At 42.1% G+C, this 19795-nt stretch overlaps 1 protein-coding gene across 1 annotated transcript in view; it reads right to left on the minus strand.

Moving 5' to 3' along the window:
• Positions 1 to 12302: 12302 nt before the first annotated feature.
• The window catches only part of LOC117742753 (polypeptide N-acetylgalactosaminyltransferase 10-like), a 56686-nt gene continuing 49193 nt past the window's right edge, over positions 12303 to 19795 (minus strand). The window contains exons 9-12 of the mRNA XM_034550373.1: positions 17135 to 17356; positions 14823 to 14939; positions 13300 to 13449; positions 12303 to 12467 (exon numbers count right to left, since the gene is read on the minus strand). Of these exons, the coding sequence (XP_034406264.1) occupies positions 12303 to 12467; positions 13300 to 13449; positions 14823 to 14939; positions 17135 to 17356 (654 nt within the window). The remainder of the gene's footprint in view (positions 12468 to 13299; positions 13450 to 14822; positions 14940 to 17134; positions 17357 to 19795) is intronic.

The following is a 19795-nucleotide window of genomic DNA, read 5'->3' on the forward strand; positions in this document are numbered from 1 at the left end:
AGCGAGGGCTAGGAAGCGCGTCGGTACGCGCGATGACAGCGCGAGGGCTTCGGGGGCAAGACCACGAACCTCAGCTCTTTGTACGGCCCGTGAATAAAAGACAAAAGACATTTCACGGGATTGTTTCGGCTCACGGGGGACACACAGAATTCACAGATAAAACTCGGTCTGCTATTTGTTTGTGTCTTTTTTAATAAGTTAGATATTCAAGTTTAGAAATGCCACCAATTCATGTGGCGTAGAAGAGTCTGGTCTGTATTGTCCTCCAGCTGGTCATCCACCAACGCATGTCCTCACAGCTGCCTTGTGGATTAAAGAAACTGACTACACAGCATTGGCACTGACATAGTTGCAAATAGTTTTGTGGATTAATCCATAAAATTATAAACTTCCTTCAAAAGACTTTACATATTTGTTTTCTTCAGGTCGATGCATCACACCAACATTTAATGTATTAGCTGGTGTCAAAAGCAAAACAATTCTGATCAAGGGTGCCCAGGAGGGAATACATCAGCCCAGGTTGATGGAATAATCTACATATGAATGATTGGCACGGCACAAGCACTTTCCCTTAAAAAGCAAAATGCAGTGCTCCACAGCCGGGGATAAGTTTATGTAATTAAAATTATGCTGATGGCTATTTAGCCGTTGCCATCTGGGTATACGGCCGATGACATGTTGTTTTTGTTGCAGCCAATGAATGGATGTTACTATATTTGGAACGCAGAGGACCGACGTAGAGACGGCGTATACTTCTCTGGTAGCAGCAGCAACCTGTCAATCACAGGAAGCCCGCCCTAAAGCTCCCGCTCAATGGTCTATTTAACTTTAAACTGGACCATAATTTACGAACTGAACATCATGCTGTATTAAAAAAGACTTGAAACTTGCGATTGAGACCATAAACTCATTCTCACAATGTTGACTGTAATAAATCAGGTGAAAAGTCGAGTCATTTTTTTGTTCAGAGACTTTCATACAATCAGACACATGTTTGCAACCTGAGGAGTCGCCCCCTGCTGGTCAGGAGAGAGAATGCAAGTTTTAAGAATGCCGAACCGGAGGTCGCCGCCTGGGTTACATGCTTGTGCTCGTGGGTTTTTTCTTTTGTGATCTACAAACAAATGAGAGTGGTGCAGGTGGGTGATGCGAGTTAATGCTGTGTCATCCCGGGCCTCCATCTCACAATCTGACATGCCTCAAAACTGATATTGTGCAGTCTGACACAGATTGAATCTTTGGTCCAGCCCTCGCCTGCAGTATGCCACGCAATTACCTGCAGCGATTGCTGTTATCACAGCGACCACAAACTGTTCTTTTTCAATACGGCAAGCCTCCACTTGAAGAGGGTCAGGGATAAAAATATCTTCTTCAGACTTTGCCTTTTGACTGTAAAATGCATTTTTGTTTTGTTTAGAAACAATGATGTCATTCTTTCTGTAAAGAGAACATGTAGCCACCGACAGAGTTAAGGTCACTTACATGCATATTTCTTGACTCACACTCTTGAGAGCCTATTGTAACTGCTTTGACATAAAATGAATCTCCTGAAATCCTTGGAATGGTTCAAAGGGAAGAACACTGGTGCAGAGATGCGACAGAAATGTATTAGCAGAAAATGCCCGGCTACACTTTGATTTTCATAGTTACTATGAATAATATCACGGGGGTTCGCTCAAGAACACTTGAACAGGACTCACGCGTCGACAGAATCAGGTTGCAGTAATGATCTCTCACTCAGCCCCTTCCTCAATAAACATGCTGACGGCTTCCAGGAAAGCAGCAGCAATGTGAGAAAAAACATCTTAAATTCATGAGGACCAGTGCTAATATTTAATATTTCAGAGTGTAAAAAAAAACAAAAACAAGACAGCTTGTGCTGCGAGCTGTTTGTTTATTTGTAAACACTTACAGTTGATGGAAAGAAAAGCCTGGATGTGACAGATTATTAAACAAGCTGTCAGGCTGTCATGAGATACATCTACTTGCACCTAGTTGGCATCTATTTTTCATCAAAGAGAGGATCACCTAAACACTCTAAAGATGCACTAGCACACAGCTCCTCTCCTTCTTGAAATAGAAATCAGGCTACGGCTGGAGCAGCTGGAAACGAAAGGGAACTGCAGAAGTCATTTGGTGTAAATGTAGTTATTGACTTCATAGGAACCCCATTGAGTATCGCCAAATGTAGCGACCTCATCGTCCTTTGGAGAACTCCTTCAGCCAACTTGAACGGATGTCGACGTGCGTTGACGAATGGTGAGATTCCATTCCCGGCTCGGCTAATGTCGCGTTAATGAACAGAACCAATTTCCACCAAATTAAAATCCATTTGCACGAGGCTTAAGTGCATCTGGCGGATACATTTCCATAAGCCAGACAGGGCTCAGGGGCAGGACTTGAGGCGTTACTGTGCTTGTAATAACTGAATTATAATTTTATTAGAAGCAGCTAATTTCAAGTGAAGAAAATTACTCTGACAAGTTGGAGGGTTTTTTGGACACTGAATGGAGGCGAGGCGGGCGCATTAGAGAGGCTCTTCACTCTTCACGCTTCTTTATGTGACACATTCATGCTGCCGAACACGGAGCAAGTTTCTGAGCGTGTGTGTGTGTGTGTGTGTTTTAGTATTTGATTTAATGTTTGCAATGGAAATTTCTCCATGAAGGATTAATGAATGTTATGGGCTGAAAGAAACTGAACTAAGTAGGTCATGTTTACAACGTAAAGTCTGAAGATTTACACACAGTACAACATTTCCAATGACTTACAGATACATTGGTGATGGGAAAAGAATTCGGCTCAGATTTGGAAACTTGAACCTACATGTATCAATACTTTGATATCAATATTTAATATAAAAAGAAAAGCTCATAGGGCTGAAATCATAGAGAAAATTGTCAGCCTCTGCCCAGTTTACGGAGCTTTTTTAGTCTCATTTGACTCGTAGTTTTAGTTTCACGGCACACTCATCAGGCAGCTGTTGTCTCGGAGTAAGGATTTGAATGCAAAGGGATTTTTGTTATAAGTGAAAAGCAGGAGTTCATATGAGGATGCAAAATTTGGAGAAAATCTGTCCGAAGGCAAAACACAGCGCGAAGTGGGTGGGAATGTCGGATTGTCCCGTTTCGGAAAAGTTACAGGAATAGTTCACGAGCCTCGTAAACACACTTCGAATGAGTAAAATAGGTGAAGTTCCCCTTTAAATAGATATTGTAGATCATATACTAATGTAATGCAATATTCGTCATCAAATCATCGTCATGGCCGCTCTTTTTAAAACACATCCAGGCAATTGGCCCTCAGAGTGAAAGGTGTGTGTTCGAGGGAAGCTTGAGTTTAGCTTTAGTCCCTTGAATAAGAGTCCAGAGGATGAGTTTCTTCCGAGTAGTAAATGTGTTTGGTTTCCTGCAGCTGCTTTTAATTTAAAGGGAAAGCAACGTAACAAAGCGGTTGGCAGATGAAACGGTCATTTCATCCCTGCCAAATCCCATTTGAAATTGCAGGGTGTAATTGTTTCTTCTCCAAATCCTTATGCTTCAGCAGGAGCTGGTTCTTTGAGGAATTCTTACCATCCACCCACTATGCACAAGGATAATTTGCAGTTGTTTTTGTTCATCACATGTGGTTTCTAGCTGTCTAAGTTTATCTGGATACGCCTGGTGATACAGATTACGGTAAGTGTCGGCATAATTAAACAATGTTTGCCTTAGTTATCGTCCAACCAACTCCAATTCACAAATCTGACTGCCGTGAAATTAGTGTTGGCACATTTGTAGCCATCAGAAGATGCATCTGAATGATTTTGGTGACGCCTCGACCTTTCATCTGGCGCTACTGTCAGACAAAAAGATTCCCATTGACCTAAACTTGCCATGTGAGGTCACTCGGAAATTAATGGCCAGATTTCCACACAATCTTCTTTTAATATTCATGGCTGCCAGCGGAATAATGTTAATTTCTTTGACCTTTCCCCTACTGTACAAAATAATCATAAAGCCCTGCAAGAACTGTAGACTGTTCATGCTTCCCATGCAATGCAGCAAACCAGCAGCCTCTCCCTCATCCTCAGATCTTTGCACTGTTTTCCTACTTTTGGATGAAAAAAAAAAAAAAAAACACTGAATGGTTTTGAGTCTGCTAAAATTGATGCTTAAAACTTTTCTACCATCAACAGCCTTATATTTACACTAATAGGAAGATTTTTTTAAATAAAATGTATTCAGCAAATCAATGTTCCCAATCAACATGATTTTGATATTTTATGCACGCAGCAATTCAGATAACCATATCTTTATCTTGCATGCTAGTTCTGTTCAACTTGTGTGTTGAACATTGCAGTAGTTGGGCTTTGGTCTTTATTTTATACCTCCTTGTCAGATGGCTAATGATTCATCTATAATGCATTGCTCTGATTGTCAGTTCCCCGTCTAATGTCCCAATTTGTATTGCTTTTTTTAATCTAGCAATTTCTCTTCTTTCTTGTTTGGGCAAAACTCGTTCATCATATACCCTGGCGAGAGAAAATGAAGACAATATACTTTTTTTGTCTTCTTTTCTGTACAGGATTTATCTGACCCTTTTATAACATTGTCCGTGATGACCTTCTTTTTTTTTAAAAAGAATTAATCAGCATATTTGACTTAATTCTTTCTCATTTCCTACTAGTGATTGATTCTATTGTGTGTGTGTGGGGGGGGGGTGGGGGGGTGAACACCTCTGTAGATGAATGAGAGGATAAAAATGAGAGGATGTGGGCGTCATGGTGTTTGGAGACTGAAAAAAAAAAGGGTCTGAAAGGCCACTGTGGTTTAATGAAAGCCAACGTGTGGATTGATCAAAATTGGCTTGGGGTTGCCGGGGTTACAGCACATTAAAATGTCACCCTGTAGATTACGGAGATCAATACAAAAAACACAATGATCCTAAAAATGTATTTAAATAAGGGATGAAGTGAAAGGAGGCTTAATCAAGAGGAAAAGTCATACTTATTGAGTCCTTCTTTCAGACCTTCCATATTGTACCAATGTTCAAGCATTACTATTGCAGAAAAAGCACATGCATGTAAGATTAAATAATTATAATTTGTAGATTTGAAAAAGACCAGAATTACCCCCTTTCCCGTGTCACCACTGTATGTGGCCATGTGTGTTGCTGAAAGCGTTCTCATGTGTATGGGAACTGTTGAAAGGGAATGTAGGAAGTTACCAAGTGTATTAGACATGGAGAGATTACAGAGAGTTCAGAGATGAAATGACACCAACGTATCAGACACAAATGCCTCCTGGAGTGTGAAACATACCAAAGGGAGAAGGTACATTTTTGTTCAGTTGTCATCATCCTTAACAGAAAAAAAGAAAAACCTTGAGCTTTTAAATAAATGCTTCAAATTTAGGATGGAGCACGGCGCGTGCCGTGAGATGCCACTTTAAAGACGATGAAATGGAATTAAAATGACAGGCCATCTTGGGGGTACAGAAAGAAAAGGGTTTCCTTTTCAGCCTTGTGACTTTAAAGCAAGCACTTCAGTGCGACCTTGGAAAGTTGACATCCATCTCAACTCCTCCCGCCCCGCAGCTGTCAGTTCGGTGAAGAATGGTGCAGCTTCTGTTTTTGAGGATTGTCCTTATTTTGCAGATGTCATTCCACAACTTGGAGGATTCAAAAGTACGGTTCTCAATCTCACTCCCACGTATACTTTTGAAGAGTTTAATGTCTCCTGCATGGTATTTAAAGGAATAACACATTATCTCAAATATAAATTATAATGTTATGCTTTTGTCAGGTTACTCAAGTTCAGAATAACACATAGCAGGTGAAATTTGTGTCTAGGAATGTCTGGCTGTCTGCTTCTCAAGAATACATACGCGCCTCGTACCACAACACTCACGCATGTTATCGGAATAGTCTCATGAGAAAAGTGGACTGGCCTTGCAGGGCTCAGTCCTGTGAGAAGAGAGGAGGAGATGAAATGATCCCCCTCCTTGATAGTTCAGCTCCAATTAGAAGTTAGGATGATGCACACAAACCTGTGACGAAATCTGTGTATGTAAGGGCCGGCCTTCTGGTTCGAGAAAAGAGTTGTTGTGAATCCACTGTGATTGCAATCGCAGCGCTTGTACTTTGCTTGTGATCAGAGAAATAAATCTACCAGAACGAGAGAAGTCGTTGGCTGAATTCTTCCGAAGGCTCTGCCAGGCATCCAATTTTGATACACGCTTACAACATTCACAATCACAGGGCGTTCATCCTCTGGGTAGCATGAATTTGCTCAAGAAAGATCGTGGGATGTTTTTGGTTTCTCGAGGTGAACTTCTGCAGAGAGAAATACAGTATGTTCAGGGTTCATCCTCTGGAAAGTTGGCTGACATGCAGATTTGGAAATTCTAGTAGGTGGCTGCAGAGGAACCGAGAGATGTATATATTTCAGGGAAGTTATCATTATTATTATTATTATTGTTTTATCTTATTGTCAAATGATAAAATTGTCACGCAAATGAAAGTTGTTTGGCCTTTAGTATATTTGAGGGATCATACCAGTTTTACCCAGGCAGCAACCACCAGTTCTGCCGAGTGAAGCCGACTTAAAAGTTACATTATGTCAACTGACCACCAGGGGGCGACTCCTACGGTTGCAAAAATAAGTCAGATTGTATGGACGTCTATGAAAAAATGGGTCTCAATCGCTAGTTTTAAGTCTTCTTCAATACACCATTCAGTAAATTATGGTACACTTAAAGTAAAACAGACCATAAAGCGGAGTATGCTTTTGGGCCGCCTTTCTGTCATTGACAGGTTGCTGCCGCTACCACAGCCATATCCGGTGTCACCATTTCACTCAACCAAAAATGGTAACTTAAGTTCATCGGATGCAAAAAAAATAAAAATGGCAACGGCCATAATCCAAGATGGCGACGGCGAACCCGAGGCTCCAAAACGACCACGTCCACAAACCAATAAGTGACGCCACAATGACTACGTCCACTTCTTATTTATAGTCTATGGTTTTAACGCATGTACTTCAAATCATGTACAACTTATATCAATGCTGACCATCTCTAACATAGAGTTTCTTTACTTCCCTCTATGCAGTCTTTGATGTTTATGCTAATTTATGTACACTAAGAAAATATACTTGCAGAGACATCAAACTTGCTCGAGATAGTTGATTCATCACTGTGATTATTTGTGTCTAAATTACGTGGCTACGCTGTGTTAACTCTATCTGCACTTCAAAACGTCATCAGCATGCAATGATGCCACACTTCTAAACAACATAAAAGAGGATATTGCCATGGTATTACCTTGCTTTATGATGTAAACTCTAAACCGGCTGACATTCTTTCTGGTTTCCTCTCAGCCGAAGAGCAGTTTGGCTGCCGCGCTCGTGCTGCTTTTGGACGCGTGCCTGCTGTAGACAACCTGAACCGAAGACATAGCACGCTGTATAAATCCGCTCAAAGACGCAGGTGACAGCGGCGCGCGTGTGTCGCCAGCAACAGCGAGCGACTGACTGCCGTACAATCGTACAATGCGTTGCGGTTTCTGCTCGTCGCTGTCAAAACACGCCTGTTATTCTGCATCTCCAGCGTGTGATTTGCTCACCCAGGCTGAATGGGTTTATGTAAATATAACAACAGGTATTTAACGAAGTCACTGAGTCTCGGAGAAGAGAAGAAAAAAAATAGGTATTCGTCTTCACAGCCAGAAGAGTGATGCTAAGAAAAATATGCAGAGGGAGGTATGAGATGTTATGTTGAATGGGAGGAAGGATACAGTGAAGACTGTAAACACCGCGACGACGTGAATCGTGAAGCAAAAAATTGCTCTTTTGACCAGGAGGCCGCTGTTGTCACATAACTTCCGTACTTAAGCAACGAACGCAAAGTTAATTTCATAAGAATGTAAATGCAATGTGTGGAAATTCATGTGCTGCTGGACATACGGAGGGAAACGCATTAAAAACGAGGAGTAACTTTTTTGATAAGATATCCCACAAACTGTTGTATGGGGGATACCTTGAGCTTCATGTCAACAGGTCAACAGGTTACCTCAAGGAGGAAGTGTAGTTACATAGTTAACTCTTGAAAGGAGTTGTTTTCCCCAGAGCGAAAAAAACAACATTTACTGACGCGAAGCATTAAGAAAAACAAACTTTTTTTCTTTTCTTGAAACAAAAAACAACAAGAAAATCTAATTGAAGAAAAAAAGTTTTGAGAGAAAAATCACTATTTTAGCCTTGAAGCCTGCGAGTGGGCGGGCTGGTGTCTGTGTTTGAAGTTTTGCCGGCAGGGCCACAGAGATGACATGAAAAGAAGTTGCGATGGTAAATTTAGCTTTGGATAAGAACAGACAGCGTTTTGTTAGCAGCGGAATAAATAAAAGATTTGCGGTTTTATTTTTAGCTGTTCAAAATGCTAGCTGATCAGCTAATTAGCAATGTAGCCTGCAAAGTGATGCTCGCAGCGTTTTTCCCCCTGATGAACGCTTCCACTTTAGATCAGCAAAACGCCAGCGAGCCAAAGTCTGAGGCTTTTTTTTTTTCTTTGGGTGCTATGTCTCAGGCTACAGTCGGGCCTTCAGTGTCACCTGTTTCACAAAGTATTAAACCATTCGATGTGCGTTAGCTCTTTGTCAGCGTGAACAGAAAAACAACAACGTCCAGACTGAAAATAGCATCATGAAAACAAAGTCTGTTTTCCAACAGCGAGGAGCGTTAAAGGATTTGACCCGAATACGTCTACCCGGCGACTGCGGCGGCCGTGATTTCCCATTAGCGCGTGACAGCGGGCCGCTAATAGCAGCGAAGCCCTGTGGAGAAGCAGGTTAGCTGTAATTATTCAGCGGATAGGTCATGAGGCCTGTCACACCTCTCCTTGGCTCCCCGGACTGAGCAAATTAAAAAGAAAGGGGGGGGGGGGGCGGTTGGTTATTAGTCAGGCTCGCAGCAAGCATTCCCTCAAAGAGAGAAACTGTACTTTCTCTAGTATTCATTTCATATTTAATTTGTGAACTCTTTCAGTCTAATCTTCGACATGCGACTCCTTTTGTGGGACCATTAGCCTGATTAACACAGATGCTCATAAAAAAAAGTTGCTTTTCATCCTGACCTATTTCTGCAAAGTATACTTTCTGGACATTAAAGATAAAAGTTGACTGCATGATTCAGTGATATTTTCTTTTCTTCTTTTTTTCAGTTTTTGTCTCTGGCTCACATCTATCTTTTCATTTCATGCTGCCTGATGTTCACATAGCACATCATCAAAAAGATAGCGTGCAATTTTCAGGGTCGTATTCTCGAATGTGTAGAAATGGAATTAAAGTAACAGTACCATAGGTCTCTCCGCCTTTGTAAAATTGACTTGACAAAATGCATTACGCAAACAGCAGAGTCTGTAACCGGGAAGATTACCCCCCATGCACTTCTGATCTGGTCTCTGCATTTGTTTAGAGCTTGAGATGTCACAGTTTCAATCTCTCGTCTTTTCAAACCGCACTCACAAAGAGCGAATGACAATATTATATTTAATCATAACGTTTCCCGTCTTGTTACTTCAAACTCATTTCACTTGCGAGCAGCGCAACCAGTGTTTCTCCATGATTTCTTTAAGCTTGGATTGATTGTGTGGAAAAGACCCTTGGAATGTTATTTTTAAACATTATTTCAGACACAAAGCGTCTGCATGAATAGTTAATTTCAGTGATCATCAAAACAAACACTATTCAGATTTATATAGAAAGAAAACTGACGGATGACAGTTTTCCTTGATGTTTATCGACAATATTTTAAGAACTGAGAAGATGCTCAATCTTGGATTTAAATGGCAGAATGCAAAATGTGTAAATGAGCAGAAACACTTGTTCTGACTTGTATTGTTTATTCATTGGGGGTTGTTAGCGTGGGATGCATCATTCTGACCTGTGTGGTGAGGATATAAATAGACGCTTTGTAGCACAGCACTGGGAAGATATTTAACAATTAATATTGTATCTTCGAAAAAAAAACTGCTATACAAAAGTAAAATGAGACCACACAAATAAAAAAAGATCGGTTTAACAATCTAATGTCACTGTGCAATGCTGGGAATCTGATACTGAACTCCTTTTATTCACAATAGAAGTTTCACATTAGTTTTTTCCATCAACTAAGTAATTGACTGGAAAAAAAGGTCTACATGTTATCAATATTTTCAATTGAGTATTGGGTGAATATCAGTGAGTATTAATATTAGTCTTGATTACTATTTTTGTCCCAAATTATAGTATACAAATGAAATAGTGGAGAGAGAACTGAATGACGGAGACACAGACTGTCATCTGGATTCCTCAGAGGACTAACGTGCAAAGCGACCACATTATACGCAGCGGCTTCCACTGTTTGCTTGTTTAATCTCGGTGGCATCGGACAGCCAATAAGATCCTCAGACTCATACTCGCGTTGTTGGAATTGCTTCTCAGGTTGATGAGTCAAGAAAAAAAAAGTGAAAGTGGAAAATTATGTTTTGGGCCTCTCTGCAGCTGCTGTTTGCTTGCTGTGCAGGTTTCCTTCCCGGCCTGAAGAGAGATGATGACTTTGTGTGACCTTGGTTTTTATTATTTTATGTCTTTGCTCATCTACAGGTGCAGCGTCAAGGAACGGCAGGGTCAAATTAACGTTACAGGAGTGTTATCGTCTTAATGTATTCACTGTGTGTGACTATTATCTTCAGCTCCGATTACCTTAAACTGAGTTTCAGACAACTCAGAGGTCGGATTTTTCCCAGTTTCCAACCTCCAAGCGTAAATGTATAGAAAACTATGGGTGACATTGTGACAAATTTATGTTTTAAGTTGTTCTCAGTACTTTCATTTGCTGACCTAACCTTTTTATATGAAAAAAGGAACATATTCTTCAGTAATGTTACAAATCTCTGAACCCATTGGTTTTTGGTCTGATGACGGATAAACCTTTGGGGGAAAGGGGCTACATTTCTGGAGTTCTGGTGTAGCCAGCGGATATCCAGGCCAAGACCTCCTCTTCTATGTGATCATTCATGTTGATTGTTTACAGTCTGGTTAATAACTTACCAGTTAATTGTAAACCAATAAGGAGCTAAAGCACCGTCAGATGAAAGTAGTCAGGTTACGAGATTGCATTTTGGCCAAAACAGCTGTCTTCTGAAGCTGAAAATACCATCAGAGCAAGGAGAGTGAACCAACACAGTAAAGTTGTGAGCCTGACAGCTTATTGATGAGCTGAAATATATCCAATAGGTATTTCACATATGCATTTATGAGACATGCGGTAAACAGCCAGACAGCACAGAATATTATAAGGATTTAAATTTAAAAAAAATACATTGCAGAAATGGATGTAATTTTTTTTTTGCTTTATTGCTCAGCATATAAAAAAAATTGCACTTCAAAGATGAGTCTGTACATGATGGTGTTCCTTCTATCAAAGAGATTCTGGCAGTTCATATACATATACCAGTTTCAAATTGTTCAGTTTCCTTTGTAGAGTTTTGGCTCGCAAAAGTCCCACATGCTTCCCGAAAATGCTGTTGTGGTACCTCGGATGAAAACATGGGAAGAAGGTTTTCCCCATCGCTGAAAGTGTTAAGGCAACATTTGAAAAAAGACGAGGGGAAAAGAGATTAGACGATCCAATAAATCCAGCAGAGTTCCCGTTTGTGTTTTTGACTCTCGGAAACACGAAAAAAAGGTCAGAGTAAGATCTGTGTTTTCCGTGTTTCCACAGGACAATCACGTTCCACCGTGGTTCTTCCACCCTGGGGAAGACCAGAATACAAACAGGGAATTAAATTAGTTTTTTTAATCAGTTTTTATCTGTATTTTTAAGTAAGTGCAGTGAATGATGAATTGTGTCAATGGTGCTCAGGCAAGTGTGACATTCTTTTACCTTCCTCCCCTTCACAAGCTCATGCTGTATGATTGTATCCTGCTGTTGTTGTTTTTTGTTGATGTTGTTGTTGTGTGTGTGTGGTCCGAGCAGCTCATCTGCTCTCAGCCGCCACACTGGATCGCTTCTGTGCCGCGGGGCGATTTTTCCGAAAGCAGCGCGGTATTCACATGTAGCTTCCATTCTTTTCTGGACAACAGGGAGACAGTTCAAAGAACGACGCCGGCGTTACTCTGTTTTTCTTATCGTCAACAAATGGCACCAATATGTGACTTGAACGAGAGCGCCATTTTTTTGGGGGTTCCTGAGGGAAACGGAAGATATTCACCTGATCAAATGCGATCGCTGTTTCGTGGTCTTTTTCCCTGCAGAAGACGCCTCATCTCAGCGTCCAGGGGCCTCAGTTGGGGCCCCGGTTGAAGCGCTCCAGCACGGTGGCGTTGGTTTTCTCAAACATCCACTGCTGGCTGAGAGAAGATGGGTCGCACGTGTTCATGAAGACTCGCCGCTCGCTGGGGCTGCTGTCGATGCAGCTGTTGCTGACGGGGTGATACAGACTCTTATCCTGGAAGGAAAGGGAACATATTCATGTCAGTCCTAAACATTCCCACAAGGCGTTTATTCCCTTCCTGACATGACTTTGGCGGCATTTTGGTGAAAGATGAAATAACATACTTTGCATTACATTCCCACCAAAACATGATCTACCACTCAGCCCAGACTTATCTCTTAAACAGAATGTTATCGTTTTTTTTTCTCCAACTGGTTGCCCCATGGTGCTCCTTGAGATGGTTCAACAAATAAAACAGACGGAAAAATAATTATAATGACTAATATTTAACTTTACGGATTATTTCAAATTTGACCAGAAAGACATGACATGAAATGACTCGATACGTTCCACTTCCTTTAGCTTTTAATTTGATCTCCATCAACTCCTCAGGTAAATAATTGTCTCTTTGATATGTTCTCTAAATGTTACCGTATAATAACATATATGGTCTATTGAAGCTTTAAAAGCCACTCTGTGTTTTGAAAATGACCGACAATTCTAGGCCCAATCAAAAGAAAGTGCCACTGTGGCTGAAAAGCAACACATCCTTCAGGATTGTTCTCGTTGAGCCGAAGGATGCGAGACTCACGTCACATTGTGACTTTCAAGAAACATTATCAAGCTAAGTGTAACATCTGTTGTTTATGCATCCTTCAGATCCATTTAATTAGATGTTTAACAGATGGTCATCATTATGTTGAAATTATTCATTAATTGACTTAAGTGATGCGTAGCTGACCAAAGAAATTGCTGCAGCAGCACAGTCGGAAGGCCCAAAAAGAGGATCCAGCTGTGAAAACCAACAAACTCAAAACTTCCACGTTCCATTTTCTTCTGCCGTTACCTCTCTGTAGCGCCACAGCTGGTTGCCCTTCATGCCGTGACAGTCGTACAGGGTGACGGGGCTGTTGTGGGAAACGGCGTCGAAGCAGACCTTCCTCGTGTGAACGGGGTCACCCACGCGAATATCCTCCCTCCAACCAAACGTTAACACCTGGGAGGGAACAACACCTCAACTGTAAATAAACAGCACACCGTTTCGCTCCTCTGTTGCTCTTCCGGAGGTTTTTGTGTTTTTTTACTACTCTATGAGAGTGTTTCTATGTGGAGTTTACCAGGTTGGAATTAAATGGATGAGGAGAGTGTCCATCTGAATCAAACCTGTGATTACGGGGTTCAGAATATGATTCATTCAGATCATCCTGTTTGTGCATCTCTGTTCAAAAGGAGACAGAAGGTGAATGAGGCTGCAGTCTCAAGGGGGCTTTGATGTTGGGATGAAATTATGGGGCTATTTAATTTTTTTATTAATAAGTATTTTAGACTTTGTATGATATGCACGTCATCACTTGCAACCCCAGATGAAGCATGTAACGTGATATTTTCCCGTTTCTCATTTTTCAAAATGTTTTCCTACAAAAAGCCAGAAGAAACATGTCATTTTCCCCTCATTCCAATCGTTACAGTCTTTTCAAAATCAACTTCCGTCTTCACAGGAAACGTCAGGTTTAGGAAAAGATCGTTCTTTGGTGATAAAATAACAACAGAAGTGCCGTTACTGAAGTTACTGCAAGGTATGGGACAAATAAATCAAAGTTCTTGTTTCACATGGGGCATGAACAGTGGTCTCCTGGGGGAAAGATTGCCCATCCACCTCCTCTCCTGCCCACTCATGGTGGGCTTTTATGATGTGGTTCATGATTACATGGACTACATACAATTTGTCTTTGTGGGATATCTACGAGTTACAACACATCGTTGTTTCTAGGCATAGCTATGCTGGATGAGAACAGCCTGAACATATTAGCATATGCCCATGCAAACATTAGCAGGGATGTTAAGTCGCCCATGTACAGTAATGTTTAGCATGTTAGCTTGCTAGCATATTGGCATGCTAACATTTGCAGGGATTATAAGTCGCCCATGTACAGTTATGTTTAGCATGTTAGCTTGCTAGCATATTGGCATGCTAACATTTGCAGGGATGTTAAATCGCCCATGTACAGTATTGTTTAGCATGTTAGCTTGCTAGCATATTGGCATGCTAACATTAGCAGCTACATAACAATTAATTAGGATGCGTCTGCTGGCCCATGAATTTGTGAACAGTCCATATACTCTGCATTTTCCATTTTAAACAAAGCGTCACACCAACAGAACGACATTGCCATCTTTAGAGCCACGCTTGAGCGGCTAAATATACAATAAATTAACGAGGACACACAAGCTTGTGTGCCTCCGTTCGATTGTGAAACAACTGGCCAATGAGGTCACCTCCTCAGTAACCCCTGCATGATGGTCACGGTCCGAGGTCAAGAGACCTCATGAGATGTTTTACTAGACCAAGGTGTGACAAACGACCCTCACCTGTCCGTGACTCCAGGCCACCTCGCCCCGCCCTTTCACGCAGCTCTCCAGGCGGATGGGGCTCCCCGACACAAAGTGTTTGATCTCCATGCACATGCCGCTGCCCACGTTCCGTATCTACGAAACACACACAGACAAACGCGGTCACAGTCAAAGGAACAGGCACTGCTTGATCTTTAGTTATGGAATTTCACAGCAGAGATCCCATCAGATATTGTTTTTAATCCAGCAAAGTCAGGTCTGGATTTAGGCCTTCATGGGCCCCTGGGTTTTTTAGGTCCAAGCCTGTGTTGTGGCTTTATTTGGTGAACATGGATCACTGTATTTCATCACACATTTCTTGTACAACTTACAAAAAACACATGTTGGCAATACTGACTTTGGATCTGCCTAAAATAATTTCATACTATTTCAGTTTTGCTTTCTTTTTGTTTTGATCACACTTTTTGTATACACATCTTAACATGTACCTCCATTCCAGAGGGACTGTGCCGTTCGTTGGGTTGCCATTTGTGCCCACATAAATGCAATTTTTTTTTTGTTTTCTTTAACACTTGGAAGGGCCTAAAGGCATGTTTGGCCCCTTGGTGTGGACCCACGATGCTCTGTTGATAGTTGCATCAGGCAGGAAGAGAAAGAAACCATCTGGTTTGATTGCAAAAATGTTTCATCACTGTTTCTTGTCTGTTGTTACCACTGGGAATTATTACCATCGCTATCTCCAGCTCTTTTAACTCAGACAACTCCCACTAGTGTTACATTCCAGGTAAGTAAAAGCTCCTGTGTTGAATTGAACATGACATTTGCCTCTCCACCACACTTTATGGCATCATGCAGTGTTTATGATTAAGATTACTCTATAGCCCACTCCAACCACACAGCAATTAATGTAATTCTGCAACATTATAATTAATATATTCATTGTTCTCTTGCATGCGTCTCCAGCATGAGGTGCATGCCTCCGCCTACCTCAGTTGAACAACAATGTATGAAGTCTATCTCTGTTTTAGTCAACACCACGACTAAGGGAAGGGATTCACAGATGTGTAAACATTGTACTTCCATGACCTGATTCTGAATGTATAAATGATGAGCTCAAAAAGTATTGTCACGATGAATTCAATAACTTTCTTTCTGAGAACCGTAGTTGGGGACGAGCCTCGAGGCATTAAAAAACGTTTTTTTTCTTTTATCTAAAGATGATTTAACGAAAGGTAGAAACAGCTGACATTTTCAAACCAAGAGATAAAAACACTGCTTTAACTTTGCTTTTAGCTATGGAGCGGTTTATACTCATGTCCTCATTCCTTTGATATTGTTATTCCTCCTACTTTTGTTACTGCAGATTGTCTTTTTATATCTGAAATAAAGGAAGGGAGAGGACCTTCACCAGTCATGTACCAACTTTAAATAAGGTTGTTAATGCTGACAGTGGGTGGGAGCTAATTGCCTTATTACTATCCCCACCGGGAGATTATGTATTTGTGTGTGTGTGTGTGTGTGTGTGTGTGTGTGTGTGTGTGTGTGTGTGTGTGTGTGTGTGGGTGTGTGTGTGTGTGTCTGTATAGCTGTGTGCCTGTCTGTCTTTTCAAGGCTAATCTCGCATATTGCTCTGGACCCATCAGCCTTATTTTTCTGTGCTCACTCATGTTGCTTAAGGACCTCCGAGTGCTGTTGTGATTCACACGTGTTTCGTTGACTGATGATTTTTGTATCTTCTACGGATTACGCATTGTTCCTCTCTTTATTTACTCGCCTGGCTGAGACCATTGCATGTATGTGTATGTCCCTCGGGCCAAGGGAAGCTATATAAAAGGGTGAAATTTGAAAGAAAATAAAGAACTCAATTAGGTTTTGAGGTGAGACTCTGCTCCTGTAGAGCTGAGAGAGAGGCTAGTGGGGGGAAGGGGGGCTTTTAAACTCGGGTGCTCAGAGCAGGTGGCACACGTCAACAATTAGGGCTGGAAGGCAGTGCACCACCTCGACGTCAGATGACTTCTTTCTCCCATCTACCTGTCGGCCATGTGTGTATTAGAGCATATATAGTACATCTCTGAAAATATTGATACATTTTGATTTACTGAAGAACTAGAGTTGTTGCATTTTTTGTATTGATACATTAAGAGTGAGTTTAGATAATGAGTTAAGATAAGAGGATAACTTTGTGCTCTGCTGGTGTATTGTTGGCGGGCGTGCAAGCGTAAACATTTCCAATGTTGTGTATTTCTCTGTACGTTTGCTTCTCCACGCATTCTGTGAAACATCTGTCTCGGACCACACGTATCAAAGCAACGTCGCGGCGTAACCCTCACCTCCCCCCATGCGGCGGCAGGAGGCTCCACCATCGGGTAGTGCTTGGGTAAATCCCAGGCCACCTTGCTCATGAACCACTTGAAGCTCTTGCAGTTGAGCCGGTTCCTCAGGTCCTTCTGGGCCGTCATGTTGCCCGCGGACAGGTGGCGGTACTCGGGCCGGCGCTGGTAGACGTACTCTGCGTATTCGTCCATCCACACCTCTGCCACGCGTTTGAGGTTCTGAAATCAAATCATAGAGAGACTCAGGCGGGGAAATTCTTTCGCTAAGCAGCCTGCTTTTCTTAGCAGGCATCTCAAGTATGCCAGAATGGCTATGAGCCTCTCACAAATAAACACCAAATCCCACAGTCCTTGGCAGTGAGGATGATCTTGTGGAACCACATTGGACTGTTTTGTGAACATAAATGTTTGCTGTTAGTACTGCAGATTGCTCTCAGGGAGTCTCCGCCAATGGCATCCGTTTATTCAATGGCAACATTTTGATACCTTGCTGTAGCTTTTTAAAACCGTCATCCATTGAATACCACTTTGGGCCAACTGAGTTAAAGCTCACCCGATACGTCGGTCTCCGTGAATGCAGTTTAAGTTGAAATATTGTAGCACATCAATAAATAAAAAAAGAAGCCGTTTTGAAGTATGATCAGAATTTAAGGAGGGGAAAAAACTGATGATCAAATTGAGATTCAGGCAAGCAGCGAGTTCATTTTCTGAGTACCTTTTATATACATTTTCTCCTTCATCTGCAAGGTCAGGCACATTTAGGACCATCAGCGCTCCCCGGAGGACTCAGTTTAAAGGCTGCTGGTCAGAATAAAATGTCAAAACAAAGGCCGGTGCCTTTTGTGTTGCATACTGAGCCAAGTTCCAAGCTGCAGCTGACGCATACGTAATGAACAGTTTTAGGCAACACTCGCTTTTAGACAGTTTCTCATTCTGTGGAGGTACTAAGAAGCGTACAAGGAACAAAGAAACGTAAGCTCATTCTTCACAGCAACACCTGCAAACGCTATAAGCCGTAGATAGTGGATACACGGCATACTGCTACCTCTCATCTGGTGGTCTTTTGGTCGTAGATGCTGAGCTGACTTTTAAGTGCTTTTGGCAAGGGAAGGAGGAGACTACTTAGTGGAGGACATATGAACGTAAAACATACCCTAACCAGCCTAAAGACAAGCTCACATTATGGTGTTTGTTCATGTTTTTGCACTTGGACCTAATTAGACAAAGGTTCCTTTGCCCTTTTCGTAAGCTTGCGATTTCAGTTATGCAGAACTTTAGTCCAGCTTCACTGTTCCGAGCAGTTCAAGGACACATATTGTTCTTGTAATGGGTGTATTTGCTTGAGAAAAGATTACATTTCCAAATCCCTGTACTCCAATAGTTCCTATACTGAAATGTATGTGCACATAACATATGCCAGCAGAAAGCAATCCCCCCCCCACCCCCCCCGCCCACAGTTTTGTGAACTTAATTAAAAGGAATGGTTGGTTTGTCCTCTTCAAAAACATTTGTCAAAATTCTCATTACATCCCGTCAACAATCATTGAATCAAATACTCTTGCAATCTGTCTACAGTCTACATGTGCCTGTCTACATGCATGCCTGCCTGTCTGTCTACCTACCTGCCTGTCTGTCTACATGTCTGCCTGTCTGTCTACATGCATGCCTGCCTGTCTACATGCATGCCTGTCTGTCTACATGTCTGCCTGTCTGTCTACATGCATGCCTGCCTGTCTACATGCATGCCTGTCTGTCTACATGTCTGCCTGTCTGTCTACATGCATGCCTGCCTGTCTACATGCATGCCTGTCTGTCTACATGTCTGCCTGTCTGTCTACATGCATGCCTGTCTGTCTACATGTCTGCCTGCCTGTCTACATGTCTGCCTGTCTGTCTACATGCATGCCTGCCTGTCTACATGTCTGCCTGTCTGTCTACATGTCTGCCTGTCTGTCTACATGTCTGCCTGCCTGTCTACATGTCTGCCTGTCTGTCTACATGTCTGCCTGCCTGTCTACATGTCTGCCTGTCTGTCTACATGTCTGCCTGTCTGTCTACATGCATGCCTGCCTGTCTACATGCATGCCTGTCTGTCTACATGTCTGCCTGTCTGTCTACATGCATGCCTGTCTGTCTACATGCATGCCTGCCTGTCTACATGTCTGCCTGTCTGTCTACATGTCTGCCTGTCTGTCTACATGCATGCCTGCATGTGCACATAACATATGCCATCATGCATGTGCACATAACATATGCCAGCAGAAAGCAATCCCCCCCCACCCCCCCCCCCCGCCCACAGTTTTGTGAACTTAATTAAAAGGAATGGTTGGTTTGTCCTCTTCAAAAACATTTGTCAAAATTATCATTACATCCCGTCAACAATCATTGAATCAAATACTCTTGCAATCTGTCTACAGTCTACATGTGCCTGTCTACATGCATGCCTGCCTGTCTGTCTACCTACCTGCCTGTCTGTCTACATGTCTGCCTGTCTGTCTACATGTCTGCCTGTCTACATGTCTGCCTGTCTGTCTACATGTCTGCATGTCTGTCTACATGCATGCCTGCCTGTCTACATGTCTGCCTGTCTGTCTACATGTCTGCCTGTCTGTCTACATGTCTGCCTGTCTGTCTACATGCATGCCTGTCTGTCTACAT

The sequence above is a fragment of the Cyclopterus lumpus genome, chromosome 14 (genome assembly GCF_009769545.1).
Source record: "Cyclopterus lumpus isolate fCycLum1 chromosome 14, fCycLum1.pri, whole genome shotgun sequence".
Taxonomy (NCBI): domain Eukaryota; kingdom Metazoa; phylum Chordata; class Actinopteri; order Perciformes; family Cyclopteridae; genus Cyclopterus; species Cyclopterus lumpus.